The sequence below is a fragment of the Rhinolophus sinicus genome, linkage group LG03 (assembly GCF_036562045.2).
Source record: "Rhinolophus sinicus isolate RSC01 linkage group LG03, ASM3656204v1, whole genome shotgun sequence".
Taxonomy (NCBI): Eukaryota; Metazoa; Chordata; class Mammalia; order Chiroptera; family Rhinolophidae; genus Rhinolophus; species Rhinolophus sinicus.
The window spans coordinates 68866743-68885921 of record NC_133753.1 but is presented as its reverse complement, the minus strand read 5'-3'; the positions used below and the strand labels follow the sequence as shown (position 1 = coordinate 68885921).

The 19179-nt window shown below is 33.3% G+C and overlaps 1 protein-coding gene across 2 annotated transcripts in view; it reads right to left on the bottom strand.

Annotated features, from left to right (window-relative positions):
• Positions 1-19179, bottom strand: part of DPH6 (diphthamine biosynthesis 6) — a 151550-nt gene that overhangs the window by 18416 nt on the left and 113955 nt on the right. For both annotated transcript variants that reach the window (XM_019725545.2, XM_019725543.2), the window contains exon 6: positions 7256-7317. In XM_019725545.2, coding sequence (XP_019581104.2) covers positions 7256-7317 — 62 coding nt within the window. The remainder of the gene's footprint in view (positions 1-7255; positions 7318-19179) is intronic.

Genomic DNA, 19179 nt, shown 5'->3' with positions numbered 1-19179 from the left:
CCTTGTCACAGGCAAACATTTAAAAGCATTTAATGTGTATTTTTTCATCTGTGTCCTTGCAAATTGCATTATTAAATGCCTATATTTTAAATTTATTTCAATGTTGGTTTTATTTCAGCACTTTGCTGATACATGCACATTGAATATATTTTTCTAACTGCAGACTTGTCCTTCGTAATGTGCACCCACCACATTTAACAATTGGCTCTCCCATTAATTGACAACCACCTTGCCTCCAAAAACCTCAATACCATCAAAACTAACCCTGCAAAGACTATTCTCACTAATGTCCCTTTATGGACTAATAGGAGAAATGCTACTTTAGGGATATTTAATCCAAATATTGCAATTTTGCCCTCCAGAATGGTAGTATCAATCTACATTCTTAGACGGGTTCTATAAATCCCTACCTGTCAACAATTGGCATTATCTAGCTTTCTCATTTGTGCAAAACTGGTATAAAGTAACATCCCACTGTTGCTTTACTTTGTATTTCACTGATTACTAAATCAGTTTGAACATCTCTTCATATCCATATTAAGTTATGAGACATTCTTTTCTGTATAGTGATTCTCAATAGCCTTTGCCATTTTTCTGTTAGGATTGCTATCTTACATGTTGATGTTGATATATGCCAGTTCCTTTAGAATTTTAAATATTACTCCAATTACAATGTCTACCCATTTTCTGTGTATTTTGTAAAGCAGAAAACTTTCAGAATTATTCTTCAGTAATGGCAAATTTTATTCATAATAGTAAACATTGCTAACATTTAGTTTATTGCTAACACTTAGAATGTGCCAGATACTGAGCTAAGCAACTTGTATAGCATTTCACTGTTATTAATTTCATGTTATACATGGGAAACTGACTAGATCAATGTTTCTGGTAAGCAGTAGAGTTAGGACCTACACCTGGATTCCTGGGTACAAAGGTAACTTGAAGATCACTGCCCCATGTTGCCTCTTACCTCATGGAATCTGAATGAACTATGAAGTATTTGCCAGGACTGGACTATCTCTTGCCAAAGGTATCATCCTCTCTTCACCACCCCTGCCACCAACCCCTCTATAATTCTCACAATTAAATATGAATTTCTTCAAGGGAAATCATTATAACATGCAAAAATTTCCATAACTCAAAATATTGACCCTTGGATACAGTAATATATTAAAGGGTTAATATATTAGCTAAATTGACTCGTATAACAAGTCATGTTGACCCACATTACACAAAGGGATTTGGGGCAGGTGAACAAAACAGGTTGTCTACCTAACCCCTTTCTCTCCCTCCCCTACAAGTTCACAGTTTGTCTGTTTTCTCCCCTTTTTCTTTAGAATTCCTTGACTAATTAGGGGAATTGTGTCAACAACTTGAAAAATGAGTATGTGGCTGATCTTTTATCTCACTTAATGAGGTTAATCCCATTATTCATAAAGATAAGGAGATAGAGGTATTCCTTAAAATCTGATTTGCCTTAGGCAATGATGCATAAGATAGAGTCCTAGATAATAAGCAGTTTAAAAAAATTGTACCTTCTAATTGCATAAAGAAGATGAGTTTGTCTGATGACTCATTTGCTTTTGTATTAGAATCATTGTTCTTTGGGTATATCAGGCAATTGATGGAGTCTCCTTTATGAGTACACGCAAAAATGAAAGGAAAAAGGAGGAGGGCAAACAACCTGGGCAGTCTGAATTAAAATCTGGGTTGTGTCAGATAACTGTTGTGAAAGAGGAGAGAAACAAATTGCTAAGGGTGTAAAATTTCATTAAGCACTTATGGAGCGCTCATGGACACACAGATTAGGCTATGCAGAAGCCAGAGAAAAAGTCACTCATACTGCTTTGCATAATTTCTATGATTCAAAGTTGGATAGAAGTATTTGCAAAGACTGGACTATTTCTGGTTTGCCTTTATTCTTAAGGTATAGCCCCCTTGAGGGGGAAGGGGGCAATGCTCAGGGCTTCCATTCTAACTGGAATTCTGGCCTCGCAAATTATCTCAGATTTTGTAATTCTTTAATGCCTTCCAACATTATTTTTGTGTTAATTTGAGACAATTTTCTAGTTGTTTGAATTGGGAGAGTAGGTCTGATGCAAGTTATTCCATCATAGCTGAAAATGGATGTCTTCAACATCTATTAAAATTAAAATCACATATAACCCTTTGACCCAGCATTTCCATTCTAGGATTTTATCCTCCAGATAAACTCACAAATGCCCCAAAATTATGTACAATAACATTTATTCTAGCATTATTTGTAATAGCAAAAGACATGAAAAAATTTAGTAAGGAACAAAGTCTATCAATTAAAAAAGGTTCAACGTATTATCCATGTAATAGAATATAATGAGGCTCCAATTTAGGTAAAAATGGATAAACACATGTATACATATGAGCATTTACAGATGCAAAAATGTTTTTGAAGTGATACATTAGAAAAGTGGTTAATTTGGGAAAGGACAGAAAAACTGGGGGCTTAGAGTTAGTGGGAGATTTTTCATGATTTCATAGTGTTCGAATTCATTTTTACATATCACATGCCTTAATTTTATTTAAAAAAAAATCATTTAAGAGAGAAATAAAATATACCATGAGAAGTGTTACATACTAGGAGGCAAAGAAGAAAATGGCAGCTCAATGGAGGCTTACTTAAACAAGAAAACCTCACAATATTAAACCCTGAGTTTAGACTTTAAGGACAGATTGGATTTAGTCAGTAAAGGAGATAAAGCATGCAGAGAAGGCAAGTGAAACATGAAGGTATGACACATATTCACTCTAGGGAAACCACCAATAGTTCTAAATTGATGAAGGATAGGGTAGATGTAGAAGACCATCTGTCTTACAAGCCTCATTCTCCACAAGGGCAGACTGTGCCACGTTAAGAAGTTTAAATTTTATTTTGAGGCAATGAGGAGAAACTCAAAAGTTCAACAAGGAAAGTATAATGTGATCATATTTGCATTTCAGATATGATGGTGGTACTGTGGACAGTGGGTTGACAAGGGTAAATCAGGGAGGAGACAGACTGAGTTGTAAGACTGCTGCAATAACTTAGGGCAGACCCTAGTACAGTGACAATGAGAATTAAAAGGGACAGATAATAAGATACTAAGAAAGTAGAATGAAAAGAACTTGGGGTCTTATTTATGAACAATGGGATATATATCATTATTTACAATTCACTTTTTTGGCTTAGGCGACTGAGTAGACAATGGGACCCTTCACTGTAAGGAAAGAAATGTTCAGTTCTGCACAGCTAAGGCTGATGTGCTGGAGGACATCTAAGAGAGGAAGGTGTCCAGTTGATAACACACATGTCTGGAGCATACAGACATGATGGAAGAACAGACTTCAGTGTCATAAAAATACAACTGGTAGCTGAAATCATGGGAGTACTCAACGTCACCTAAGGAGGAAGGTTATGTATGGAACCACAACATATAAGGGGTGCAATATAAATGGTAAACCCCAAAGAGAAGCTAAGAAAGTACTCAGAAAGGTTTCAGCAGTGAGTGGTAGCATAGAAGGCAATGGATGAGAATTTCAAGAAGGCGTACACTCTTTCAGAGAAAGCTAGAAAGACAAGGCGTCAAGTGTGTTGTTGGTGCTAAGGAACTAGAAGATGATACCCTAGATCACTGGTTAGAATTGCACAGTGCTTGTTTAAAGATCAAATTCCTGGTTCTTCTGAACTGAAATTTCTTGGGGTTGGAAAAGAGTACATGCATTTCTAACAAGGTTCTTAGTAAACCGCACCTTCAGGTCTGAAAACAACTATGGCAGATGGTAAACTCTTAAAGAACACTAACCTAGTTTGTTTAATTCATCATATACACTTAGCACTCACCACCGTGTCTGTCACAGAACAAGTCCTTATAATTTAAAGATGAGAGCGATGAATGGATATAGACAGATGAACACACAACTGAAGAAAAGAACTAAAGAGCTAAACTTTGCCCAAATCTTGTCAAGATTATTGGGCTTGCATTCTAGTGGGGTGGGAAAGGGGATGACACACAGTATACCTGTAAACAGAAACGATTCTTCAGAGAGGTGTGCATTAACTAGGATAGTCAAGGACAGCATTTCTAAGGAAGTAGCATTTGAGCTGTCACTTAAATTATAAAAAAGCATTAACCATGAGACGGTCTGAGGAAAAAAACCATTTCAAGCAGAGGAAGGTCCTAAGGAGAACAAGTATGACTGAAGTGTGTTTAAGTCGTGAAGACGCCTACGAGGCTATGACTCAGTGACACAGAGGCTGGTAGAAAATGAGCCTGAAGAGATTGATAGGATGCTGATTATATAGCGTCTCATCCGCTGTGATCTCATAGGAGTTTAGATATTATTCTAAATTGAAATGAGAAACCATTTAAAATTTAAACAAAGTAGCGATATGATTTGATTTACACTTAAAAAAAATCACTCTGGCATCTGTATGAATAATGGATCACAGCAGGGCAATGGTAGAAGTAAGTAAGCAGACCAGTTAGGGTTTGATGAAGTATTGCAGACAGAGATGATTATGGTCTGGAGTTATGGTAGCAGCACAGACAGTGAGAAGTGCATGGATTTAGAATAATTTCTGGAGATGGAGCACATAAGATCATGTTAATGGGTTGGACATAGTAGGTGACAAAAAGAGAAGTCTAAAGAATTTGGATTTTAGCCAGTAGGCAATGGGGACTCATTTATAGTTTTGAAGTGAGTGAGTGACACGATTACAGTGACTATATTGAAACAATTAACTTGAGGCAGCAAGCAATATTAATTCTTTGGGAAATAAAATGGAAAATAGAGGCAAATTTCAAGGTGTCAGTAATACGTTAGACCTGAAGTGACAGGCACCTGAATTAATGTGATGACAAAGGAAACAGCAGAAAATGATGAATACTGAAGCCCACTCAAGTTTGTAGAGAATTAATTTGTGCTGCCTTTGGGCACTGGAGCTTAGCAGAGAGGTGTGGACTAGAAAGATTTGGGAGTCATCAGAATAGAGATAGTAATGGAAGCCTTGTGAGTGATTGAGATTACCCAGAAAAGGTTGTTGCGTGAAAATGCAGCCAAGACTAGGAACTGGTAAAAGAGACTGAGTGACTAGAACAAAAAGAGAAAAACTGGGAAAGGATGGCATCATGAAGGCCAAGAAAAAAAAAAAAGCTTTCCAAGAAGGGTGTTTAGAACTGTCAAATAAGGACTAGTAAGTATCTACTGGGAAATCCATTTAGAGGTGGAAGGGGAAGCCAGATGTCAGGAATAGGAGGCATTTGCAATATGAAGAAATGCTAACTATGAATACAGAAAACACTTCTGAAATGTTTTGTTTTGAAGCAAGAAGAAGTGGCTAGACAATTAACTTGAGTGGAGAAAAAGAAGCTTTACGATGGGAGAGGTGGTAGCATGTTTCAATACTGATGTGAAGGAGGCAATAAAGAAAGGATGAAGATACTGAAGGGCTGACTGCAAGGTCTCTAAGAAGACACGTGCAGGTGGGATCCAGACCACAGGTAGGGGATTGACCATATACAAGAGAAGGGACACACATTCCCACCCCTGTTACAGGAAGCAAGGATAGGTGTGGTCAAAGGTGAATTAGTAGAGGTGGTGCTCGGGACAGAGGATTTCCCGTATGATGGCTTCGATTTTATCTGTGAAGAAATACCTCATCCACTCAAAGTGAGGGGAAAGGTGAAGGGATTTGAAATCTGAGGAGAGGAGAGAAGGAATGAAACAGTCATGAAGAACGGGTAGAGAGTGTTTTCTAGAGAAATATAAAATTACCAGGCCGTGTTGAGGAACTTGAGTAAAATAATTTATGCATTTTTATGTTTAAACCTCCTATGATAATATTCAGCTTAATTCATAATCAATATTTTGGCAGTTCCAAAACTGTACTTGTCTTTTCTACAAAGAAACTCTACATGCTTGAAATCTGAACTCGTAACTTCAAACTTAGGAAGCAGTGTACAAAAAGCTCTTTGCCAAAGGTTTCGCCTCTTTCAAGTTCTCTTTCTTTTATCCTCGTAAATGAAATTTCATTATTTACCTACATTGTTTTGGCAGAAGTGAAATTTATTCTGACCACAGTGAATAGATGTGAAAATAGACATAATGCAGGCCACAGAACAAACTGCCGTCAGCAGAGGGCTATCAGAGGGGCATGGAAAGCAACCACGTCCATTAGACAGACTTAAATAAGTGACACCAAATTATCTAGAAATCAGACATAATTTGTCACGATTATATTATCATTTCATTTTAATTTTAATCTTTACTATTTGCTTGGCACGTATGAGGTGCTTAAAAACGCTTAATGCAAGCAGGAAGTAACATTTTAGGGATTTCTAAGCATTTGGTACATATTGATAAACCATAAAATAATCAAATACAAATAACCCTGAAAGAAAATGTGAAACCCATAAAGTTAGTGAAGAGTGTAACTGCTCACAGTTCATATCATAGCAACGGTACGTGGTATGAGTATTAACAATATCTAGAGACAGTGCTGATGAATTAAGAGCCTGGGAGGGGAGAATGATTATTAAAGGAGGTAAATTCTTTCACAGAAGTAGGGTGATTTTCTTTCTTCCATCATGACTGTGGAATAAACAACTCAAATAATCACATTATTCTAGATCATGAAATACTGCCATACTATTCATAACATTTGCCCCAAAACTCTAGTAAAACACAACACAGTTAATAGAAAAGAGAAAATAACGGACTCGTTCTTTAATATTTAGAACACATTTAGAACTTGATCATGATAGGGCTAAACAATTGTAACGTGAAATCTTTGGATAATTTCTTTACTACTCTACAAATTAATTTCCTAACTGGTAAAAGAGAAGATGTTAGATTAGACAATCTCTAAAGGAAGTTTCCACTCACATTTTTGATGAAAAAAATATCTAATAATGAAGACTATCAAATACTTTAGGAGTGTAGGACTTTTTGGATAGCATAGAATGTCCTTATAATAAAAGTAAACTTTCTGACAGAGCAATTTCCTTTTAGGTATAGCTTACTCATTCTTTTATTCATCTCAACAAGCTTGTAATAATTTTTATAATTAATTTCAGACATTTTCATACTCATTAGAAGTTTACATTTTTCATAAAAATATATCATGCATGTATCTGAGTTTTTCTAGAATAAAATTGCTTTTATAATTATCATAACATGGCACTATTTTTCTACTCTTTAGATGCCTATATTCTGAGAAACATGTACTATAAATTTTTACCTCTAAGAGATAAGGCTGCATTTGATCCAGGGTTTTTCCAAGATGCTTATCAGGATCTAAACCTGCCAAAAAAGGTTAAATTTTTAAAAATAAATATCAGATTAAAAGATTAAAGGCACATTCCCCTTCCCTTCGACCCTCCTCACCCAGGAAACCAGTATGTATTTTAAATTGTTTTGATCCTAAAATAAAATTTACTTGCCCAATATTTACTTTCCTATTCCCCTTGAGGAACTGTTTTTCTTGCTCCTGAAAAATATTTCCTTCTAATTAATTTCAGTTGCACTGTGTCAACTATCGGATACATTGTTTCATTTTTTTTTCCTTCTTGAGGAATTGTAATTAGGATAGGAAAAAACAAATATTATTTCAAATATTTGAAATTTAAATCCTTGATATTTTAATTTTTTTTAACTCATGGACAATAGTGAGAATTTTCTGATTTATACCTGTTTTATCTAAACTTCAAACATATGACTATAAAATAAGAATAGAAAATAGAAGACAGGTAAATTGTTATGCGTATATACCATGTTTCCCCGAAAATAAGACCAGGTCTTGTATTAATTTTTGCTGCAAAAGACACATTAGAGCTGATAGTGTAGCTAGGTCTTATTTTCGGGGAAACACGGTATTATAGTTAATTCACTTAATAATAGTAGCATACAGACGCAAATAATTGTATTACCAAATTAAATATTTCATTTTGATGACCACTTGTGTGACAATATTTTTTCCAAGTAAAGATAGAGACAACTCTGAAAAACCATTATGTACCAATAGCATGTGCATAACCTCTGATAAAGATGCTGAACCATATGATAATATAATTTTAGAGTTTATGTAGGTGAGGGGGTAGAGGTGGACAAATATGGGCAGTAAGAACTCTTCCCACAAACCAAAACTAAACAGGAAAAAATAAATCACGTGCCACAAGTTGGCTGTGAAATGAAAGAATTCATTTCAGATATTTACATCCATAATACATGTATTGGTTTAAATAAGTTAGTTTTATTTATTATTGGTTTAAACCTTTTAGCTTTAATGCAAACTGATTAATAATTACCTGCTTCTATTTAGATGCTTTTTTTGGTAACATGGTATTTCTGATTATTACATATCAGAGCAATAAAAGGGAAGTCAGGTAAAGATTAAGGACTCTTCTGCCACTGAGTGTTAAATTACATCAAAGCCCAAAAGCAAACAGAGACTAGCAGCACTAAGCAGATTATTTAAGTCAACTCCCTTCACAGCAATCTTATTCTCATGGTGTATTCATTAAAACTCAAATTCCAATTGTCCAGTGAACACATAGATGAACTAATTGTTAACTCTGTCCAGTTACTCTATTTCCATCAACCAGTTTGCAATTCAATGTTTAAAATGAATGAGTAAATGAAATACTCTGAAACAAACACCCATGCAACTACCACCCAGGTTTAACAAGCATTAACATCTTGCTATATTTCCTCCACAACTTTTTCTTCAAGAAATAAACAGGAAACCACCAACCAATACACCAGGAACACAATAGAATTTCACAGTATATCTACCCTTAATTAATCTATTTCCCCTACTTCTTGCTACATGGATAACCACTCTCATAAAGATGGTGAATTACTTCCCAACTATGCTTTTATAATTTTATTACAAATGTATGCATCCAAAACAATATTTGGTATTTTTCATGCACAGTACATTTTCACATGAATTACATAATTTTCAACTTGTTTTTTTTCAATTTACAATGTTAATGAGATTTACTTATATTGATTGCTATGGTTCTGGTCCATCCATTTTAACTGTTGTAGTACATTCCGTTATATGAACATACCAGAATTTACTTATCCATTCTCCAGTGGGCACTGGCTTGTCTCTAATTTCTATTTTGCCACTAGTACTATGATAGGAGAGAATATATATATATGTCTATATGTGTGTGTGTGTGTGTGTGTGTGTACACACACAATCTTAAAGTCTAATAGATATTGCCAAAATGCTCTCCAAAGCAGTACTACCAATTTGTACTCCACTATCACGGAAATAGAATTCTCATTTCACGTACGTAAAAATAATTTAGTGTCGTTAGAGTTTTTGTAATCTGAGATACACCTATATATAATATGTGTGTGTGTACACACACATACGTGTACATACATATATATCATACATTATGTATGTATACATAATATGTATATCATATACATTATATATGTGTACAGATATGTTTAAAGTGTAATATACATATATTATACATTATATATGTGTGTAGATATAATTGTTTTAGATACTGGTTTTAATTTTTATTTTCTGGTTACTATTGAAAGCAAGCACTTCTCATATTTTACTGCCCATTCATTCAGGTTTTCACTTCTGTGAATTGCTTATTAAAAGCAATTGCCCATTTTTAATGTTGAGTTTCATCTTTTATTTGATGATTCATAGTTTTTGATATATTCTGAATGCTAATCCTTCAACATATGGGCATTATAAATACCTTCCTAATCACTGGCTTCTCATCACATATTTTTTATTGGGGGTGGGTCTTTTGATAAACATAAGCTTTTTATTTTAGTCAAAAGTATTGTTATCTTAAATTTGTTTCTTTTGTATAGTAATAAACCCTTTCCTGCCCAAGGTCATGTTAGTCTCTTCTACTTTCTTCTCAGTTTTAAATTTTTGCTATTCATCTTTAGATCTTTAATCCATACAGAAGTTACTTTCAGCTATCGTATGTGGAGTATTATAATTGTATCTCTCATTTTTGGATAACATAATAAGTGCTCTTTATGGAATCCCTTCCCTACCGATGTGCAAGCCACCTCTGCCAAACACAAACTTTCTATACATATGTAAGTCTTTCATGTTACCTAGAATTTACTTCAAAATACTTCAGCATCAACAGTGCAATATACAAGTGTCTGTCTTAATCTACACTAGAGATGGTTAGTGGGCAACTAACAGACTTTAATCAGAACCTGTAATTCCAGAGGCTACAACTTCTAGTTATGTTTATTTTACATCAGCAAGAGACAGTTTGCTACTTAACATAATGGCTGTTAGAAATTATTTTCCTTGTGAAACTTATTTAAAAAATAAATTACACAGTACTTACTATGTGTAAGGCACTGTTAAAAGTGCTCTACAAATATTAACTAAATTCTCCTAATAATTCAAGGAGAAGGTACTATTGTCATCCCCATTTAACATGTGAGAAAACTGAACCACAGAGAAGTTCAGTGACTCTTCAAAGTCACCCACTACGAAGAGGTAAAATCAGGATTCAAACCCAGGCAGTCTGGCTGTGGAGTCCATGCTTTTAACTACCATACTACGTATGCTGTTTATACTGGGTTAAGAATGTTTCCATCTGTCCCTCATTTGTTAAGATTTGTTTGTTTTTATGACCATACTTTTTAAGTCTGGCTATTACAGCAAGAACAAACACCAAGTTTTATACTTTGTCAATATCTCTGAGATGTTTTCCCAACGTCTTCACCAATACTAGATATTCAATATAAAACTTTTGCCAGTCTGATAGAAAAATTGATATTTAGCTCATTTAATTTGCATGTTTTTACTTTTGTACGATTGAGGTTTAACATGTTTTTCAGAAATTTATGGCCAGATTTGTAATCTTTTTTACTCTTCTAAACCAAGGTCATTAATCCTGTGCTTACCCAAAGTGGTTTTTTTAGGGTTTGCCATTGTTTTATAAATTTGCTTACCGCAGAAAACCTTCCTGGTGATTGGATTTTTAGTGTTGGTAGATCTTGTCAGATGTTTGGCAATTTGGGGAATCTCATCCAAGTGCCACCTTTTTGTTTTTGTTTTCAATGTTTCTGCCTTTTCAATTTCATAAATTATATTCTTGCTTTTACCATTTCCTTCCCTCTGTTTTTTTTTTGTTTATTCAATAGCTGATTTATTTCTAGCGCCTTGATTTGAATACTTGATTTATTTATATTTACACATTTATTTTTTTAAATAGAAAAAATTAAGTACTAATTTAGCTGTAGACCAGTTATTTGGAAGGTGGCACTTTTATTGTCATTCAGTTTTCAGTATTTTGTCATTTTTACTGAGTTATTGAGGATTACTCTTGTAAGTGTCGAAACATGTTTGTTTATTTTCACTATTTTTTGTTGTTTTCTAATTTAATTGCCTTGTGGTCAAGATTGTAGTCTTTATTGTGATAATTCTCCATATTTGGTAAAGTTCCTTTGTGACTTAAAACATGGTCCAATTTTATGAATGTTCCATTTGTGCTTGGAAAGCGTGTTCTTTATCTGCTGAATGCAAGATTCTGTAACCACATGCACAAAATCATGATCATAATGGTTAATTCTGCTGTTCAAATCTTCTATGGCTTTATTAGTATTTAGCCTCTCTAAACTATCAGTTTCTAATAAAGGGTGATAAAATCTTTCATTGTGATGTTGGTTTTAATAATTTCTTATAATTCTTTCAGTTTTTGCTTTATATATTTGGCAGCAATGTTACACAAATTCATAACTTTTAATACTTCTTTGTGGGATTATTCCTTTTATCAAGAAATAGTGACTTTTCATTTCCATATATGATTTTTATCTTATATTCTATTTGTCAACATTACAACACCAGCTTTCTTTTGTTAGTATTTTCCCATCATCCAAGCTCAAGTTTCTTCTATGCGTTTGTTTTAGAGGCTTCCTTATAAACTGCATATAATTGTATTTTTTTAAAAATGATCCTATCTTATAAATACAACTCTAAAGAACCGAGATTAACCATTTTACATTTTTTACATTTTTTACATTTTATATTATATGTCTGGGTTTTTTTCTATCATCTTATTATGGATTTTCAGTTACATTGTTTTATGTATATATTTTCCTTTGCTATTTTTTTTTCCCCCTATATTGGATTGAAAAGAATTTTTGTCTTTTGTTTCCTCTGCTGATTAGGAAGCTGTAGATTGAATAATTTCTACTCTTTCAGTAATCACTTGTAATTTAAAAAAAAAAATTATTAAATTTATTGGAGTGACACTGGTTATTAAAAAATATAGGTTTCAAGTATACAATTCTATAACACATCATCTATACATTTCATTGTGTATTCAGTACCCAGAGTCAGTTCTCCTTCAATCACCATATATTTGACACCTTTTATCCTCTTCTACCACCCCCTCAACCCCTTACCCTCTGGGAACCACTAAACTGTTGTCTGTTTCTATGAGTTTTTGTTTGTTTGTCTTGTTCATTTGTTGCTTTCAGTTATACATCACACATATGAGTGAAGTCATATGGTTCTCAACTTTTTGTGACTTATTTCGCTTAGCATAATCTCAAGATTTAATCACATTGTCGCAAATGGCAGTATTTCATCTTTTCTTATGGCCGAGCAATATTCCACTGTATATACATGTACGAGTATATACCACATCTTCTTTAATCATGTGTCGAAGGACACTTCAGTTGTTTCCATGTCTTGGCCACCGTGAATAATGCTGTAATGAACATACCGGTACGTATGTCTTTAGGGATAAATGTTTTCAGACTTTTTGGGTAGACACCCAGAAGAGGGATTGCTGGGTCGTATGGTAATTCTATTCTTACTTTTTTGAGGAACCCCCATACTGTTTTCCATAGTGGCTGCACCAATTTAAATTCCTACTAACTGTATGAGGGTTCCTTTTTCTCCACAACCTCTCCAACACTTGTTATTACTAGTCTTGTTGATGACAGCCACTCCAACTGGTGTGAGGTGCTACTAGATTTATGGATGTTGGGTTCAGAGAGGATTTTATGAATTTGACCTCAAAGGCAAGGGAAGTAAAAGGAAAATAAATGAATTGGACTATATCAAATTAAAAAGCTTCTGCACAGCAAAAGAAACCATCCACAAAACAAAGAGGCAACCAACCGAATGAAAACAGATGATTGCAAACAACGTCTCCAGTAAGGGGCTAATATCCAAAATATAAAAAGAACTCATACAACTCAACAAGAAAACAAACAATCCAATTAAAAAATGGGCAGAGAACCACAGACACTTCTCCCATGAAGACAAATGGCCAGCAGATATATGAAAAAATGTTCAACTTCACTAGCTGTGAGGGGAATGCAAATCAAAATCACTTGTAATTTTTAACATACATTCAAAACTGTAGTATTTTAGTGTAAATGTATTACCTAAAAAATTATGAATCTTAGAATATAAATCTAAGAATTTATGTTTAGCATGCCTTTGAAGAGAAATTAGCATGTTTTAACTAGGCACTAAATAAGCTCCACAATTTCAGTTATTATTGTGTTAAATTTTAGTTGCATCACTTTGTGCAAGAAAAATTAAGCTTACCAACGTATATTACAATGCCTATGCTCACCATTGTTTCTCATTCATTTCTCCTGGAATTCAATCTATTTCTATCTGAACTCCACTCTTTATTTTTTCATTGAAGATCTGTGAATGGTACTCTCCTAGTTTTGCATGTCTGATAATGTCCCATTTCACTCTCACCATTATATAATTGTTTAGTTGTAAAATACTACTTCTTCAGACATTAGTTGTTCCTAATGAGATTTATGCTGTCAGTCTAGTAGTGGTTCCTATATAAGGAACCTTTATTTTCTCTGTGCTATACTGTACAATTTTCAACTTACCTGTGACATTCTATAATTTCACAATAAGGTGTCTAAGCACATGTTTACTTTTTTTTATACTGCACAGCACCCAGTATGCACTTTCAATTACAAAACTCCTATCTCTAAGTCTAGTAAATTTTCAACTTTTCTACCTGTAAATAAAGTGTTTTCCTGCCATTTCTTCTATTTTTTCCTGAAAAATCTAATACATAAATATTGCAATTTTCCAATATCCTCCATATTTCTTAATTGCTCTTTCAATTGTCCCCCCCCCCCCCCCCCCAGTTTCTCTATGTAGCCTTCTGGGTGAATTTCTCCTTTCTGCTTCACCAATTCTCTCTGACTTGGCTCATCTACAGTTTATTCTGCCCCCTGAGATTTTTAAATGACTATGTTTCGTTCCCCAAATTTCTAATTGTTTACTTTTCACATCACACTGTTTCCATTTCATTCTGGGTGAGTTGTTTTTCTAATTGATTACTTTTTCTTCAATAGGTGCTGTTTTTCTTTATCTCTTTGAGGTTCTCACTTTCAGTCTCTGTTTCCCCACAGGATTATGATCTCCCAAATGCTTTTCTCGGCTTCCTGACTCTTTGTATTACTGCCCCCAGTTTCAGTCATCCTTACTATTTTGTATGTCTTTTCACTTCTAGTTCACAGAAATGTTTATAATGTTTTCCAGCATGCTTACGTTTTTCATTTTTCCTTCATGTATTCATCTATTATGGTCATGGGTTTGGGGTGAAAATTTGGAAAACTTAAAGCATGAATGGACAAGGCCAACATGGATAGATGTCACTTTTTAGCCTCCTTTCTAAATCCTTGATTCATATATATATATGTCACAACACACATAACACACTCAGCATTCAGGCACTAGGTTACACATCATTAAAATCATTTTAAAAGTCTCTCATGATTGAATCTAAGAATTTATGTTTTGCATTCTCTATAAGGATCAGGGAGTAAATAAATAGCTGCCTAAAAAGCATGAAAGGAAATTTAAGAGCATATACTACAGGTAGGCAATAGAAGATCAAACTGACGAGCTTCCCATTTTTCTTGCAGTCTTTTAATTCACTGTACAATCAGACCCTGGTTCTGAACTGTTACTGTATAGAAATAGCTGTTACATCTCATTTCAGAGATGGCTGCATTCCATGACTGATAAAGAAATTTGGCCTGCCTTTAAATAAGAGAGTCAGTAAAATATGTAAACATAAGCCACACTGGGCACAGTTTTTCCACATGAATCTGCGATCATTATACAAGTACACCTTGGTAAAAATTACAAAATTATTTCAAGATTTTTCTGTATTCAAAGAAATATTTTGAATTTATTTATTCCTGAGCTATGCACTGAAAATGCGATGGAGCTGAAAGAACTAAAATAAAATTTAAAACTTTAGGAAAGATTTCAAAATATTTTCCTGAACCACATTATAGATCATTTCACTACAGTAGGAGAGTATTGTACAATTATAAAATAGCTGAAAGAAAAGAGCTACATTTCCTTTCTCTTAGAGTTAATAATGAAATAATCTGTATATATGAGTCTTTATAGTTTGAAAATAGGGTCTGTGTCATGTTTAGTGAGCTTGGTAGATTATGCTGTGATTTATGGTCTGATGCTTTAGACATTTCACACAGAGCAGACGAATCAGTAACACCATTTCACACACATAAAACAATAGATGATTGCAATGGATATATAAAAGCTAGGAAATGGCAGGAACTGAGAAATAAACAATTTTGACATTGTAAATTTATCAGAGGTCATATCTGGTGATTCTGGTAGGCTTCTTTGCCATGAACAACAATCTGGGAGTTCTTATCTTAAGATATAATACTATTGAAACAGATTACATTTTTCCAAAAAAAAAAGTCTTCAAGTTATAATAATAAAACTTCTTGTCTAGATTCAATAAAATAGTCTACATATTCTTCTGAATGGGTCTTTCTACTTTAAATCAACACTGCATTTAATACGTACTTGTGTCATGCTAACATCTTCCACTGTACTTAATTATAATGACTATTTAAGTCATTTTCTCCAGATGCCACACTGGTTACTCTGTCCAAATGTGGTCTGTCTTTATTTTTATTTTTCTGCTCATTACAAAGTGACAAGTCACTGGGGACCTTATGATCACCGCCTGTATGACACACATTTCAGATTGTTTTTATAAAATATTTTCTTGGATAAGATCCAGAGATCCTTATTAATTCGAGCTACTGTCCTTGAGAAACCAAGGGCCAAAAGCTACCATCATGGTAGCTGAGATCTCTTCTACTGATCTCTCAACTGAGATCTCTTCTAAATCAGTTGAGACTATTATACGTGGGATGATATTAGTCAGGGATTTGATAGGAAGGTTATTAAACCTAATCCAGAACATATTCAGATATGGAACTTTTCTTAAGAAATTCTCTACTGCTTAGAACATTGATGATTCCATAAATATTAAATACAAATGAAAACATTTTTTGTGACTTACTTTTATAAGTATAATGAATGATTGAATATTTAATTTTTTTATACTTCTAAGTATTTTTCACAAGCTTCTCCTTCAGAAACATCTTATATTGTATTCACAGTCTTCATCATACTTACTTTCTCTAAATGGAACAACACAATTTTTAAAATAATTTTAAAACTAGGATCTGGAAAAACAGATCACTTTAACATGAAAAAACACAGCTTATCTATAGTTATGAAGCTCAAAGATGTCTTTTATCTAATGTATTTTGGTTTTGATGTTTCTTAACTATTTGATATACATAGAGAATTCTGACATTCAAGATTCTTCATAATTGAGAATGAAAGGTCAGGGTCAGATTAGCATCAATAAAATATATTTATCATTGGAGTTATTTTTTAAATTTTATGCTTTAAATGTTTTAGACAAACATTTTAAATAATGAAGTCAATGTTTGAGTTAAAATTTAACACAAAGCTTAGACAACATAACTTCTCAGTTTAATTTACTTGTTTTACCAATAAGGATTCACTGTATTTCTAAGCACAACTAAATAATTATTTTAATATGCCAATGTATTTTCTCTCAAATGATTTTATTACATAGAATCATTTTAAAGTATAAGAACATATAATAATACCTCAGTAATTTTAAATTGATGGTATAGCCTCATTCAATTTTCAATTTTTAAGCAGTAGCCATTTAATGGGGAAATGCAGGTAGTCCAAAAGGGCTAATCTTCTCTTTCTTTAAATAAACCCTAGTATCTAGACCCACTGCAACTTCAGTATAATTTGAATATCTATCTCGTAATCTTTGTAATGTCATCATTCCCATTTTATTTGATATAAAATGGTTATTTATGTTAAAACCCTTTGAGGGACTGTGAAAAGCCTATGAAAAAGCCACAGTGGTTCATGGGATTTTTCAATGCAATTCAACTTTATCTAAAAACTTCAATTTATCCTTGTCCTTGAAAAAGATGTTTCATTTTTAGATTCATTCAACATAGGTGCCTCTTTTCTCTTGAAGCCTGGGTCATGAACAGACATAAACTGTGCTTCCTCAGAAGCCTAACAAGCTGTTCAATTTTCCTCCTGAATCAGTCAGCGAATGCCTCAGTGCATCTATCTCCCTTATGAAAACCTTTATAATCATTGACATGGTTTATTTATTAATGTTGATATAAATACCAATATCAAGAAATACCAATATTATTAAAGATGATTACAATCCATAGGACCCAGGATGATGTTATATTTCAAGTACATTTTAACACAAATATATAAATAAGTTACTAACAAAATTTTCTCCAATGTATAGAAAAAATTTACTATAAATCCTGACACCTAACCATTTAATCATGTCTTATAGACATTCCTTGATGGAAGCTAAGTGGATGAATAAACCCACAACAAGACCTAGGCACTGGATAAATCCATGCAGAATTAAGAAATTAATTAGGAGGAAGAACCATAATTTGCAGAGTTGACATCTATTCTACTTTACTTGCAAGTATCAATGGGAAGCAATTACAATTCAATTAAAATATTCAATTTTATTACTTTACTGACTGACCTTGAAGTTAATGCCTGTATTATTTAATTGCATCATCTATGAATAAATGTTAACCCTACAATGTTATGCCCCATTATTTTCAATGCATTTTTCAACTCAACTGAATTATATCAGTCAATTTATTATCTACTGTCATGAAAGCAAGTGGAGGTTTATTTCTTTGGGACAGCCCAATATATGATATGAGAGAAACATCACAAAATGTTTGATAATGCTATTTTTAACAGAGTCAAGTAAAATGAAATGTGTTCTCATTTCAACTTTTGTAGCCTAGACTTTTACTGTAAAATCAGTAGGTGATATTAGAAAAGGTATAATCACTCTGAGAAGCAATTTCCAGTCTGCCTATAATTCCTGATAAATTCAATACAGACAGGAATGGCACATCCCATGTGTCTTTGAAAATTAACTAACACACACACGCACACACAATTTAATAATCTCCTCCTATTTCTACCAGGCTCACTGGCCACCAGAACAAGGAGATTCCATTTAGAAAGCTCTGATGGTTTTTTGGTAAACATTACTTTTTGTTTTGTTTTGTTTTGTTCCCAGGCACCAGTTGAGCACACAATTATTCGCTAATTGACCACTTCAGAAATAAAACGATTAAATTTGTGTTAAAAAGAACAGATAAGATTCATTACGTGATCTCTAAAGTAAAAATAAGCTCAGATATTTTGAAAGTTGACCATTTGGGGAAGGATTTTATTTCAACTTCAAGATTTTCAATTTCTACAATTAGACCACTAAATGCTTACCTGTCTTATCATGTAACTGTTTTCTGAAATCTATGAACTGGTATTTTACTTCAGTGTAAGGAAAAAGGACACTCAGGTACTTTATGGATTCAATTTTAAGATCCATGGCATCTATGAAATGAATGACCAATAAATCATACTATTAAGTATAATTAGGCAGCTAATAATGATAATCAATACTTCCTGGTGGTAGCGCAAATGGTCTTTTTTTCCCTTTAAAAATACTATACAGTTTTAATATGTAAAAAATAAATAAAAAGTAAAAGATATATTTCCAAAAAAGACAATTTTTAAGGGACATCTGAAATATTTATTTTAGAAGTGTCTTCCTAATTTTTCAAATTAGTTTTCAACATGATGAGTACTGAAAACTGAAAAAATCTCAATATGAGTAGGGAATATCAGAAGGGGTGAAAGTTGAGGTTAAAATAAGTAGACAAAAACCAGATCCTATTGAACCTTGTACTTCATATTAA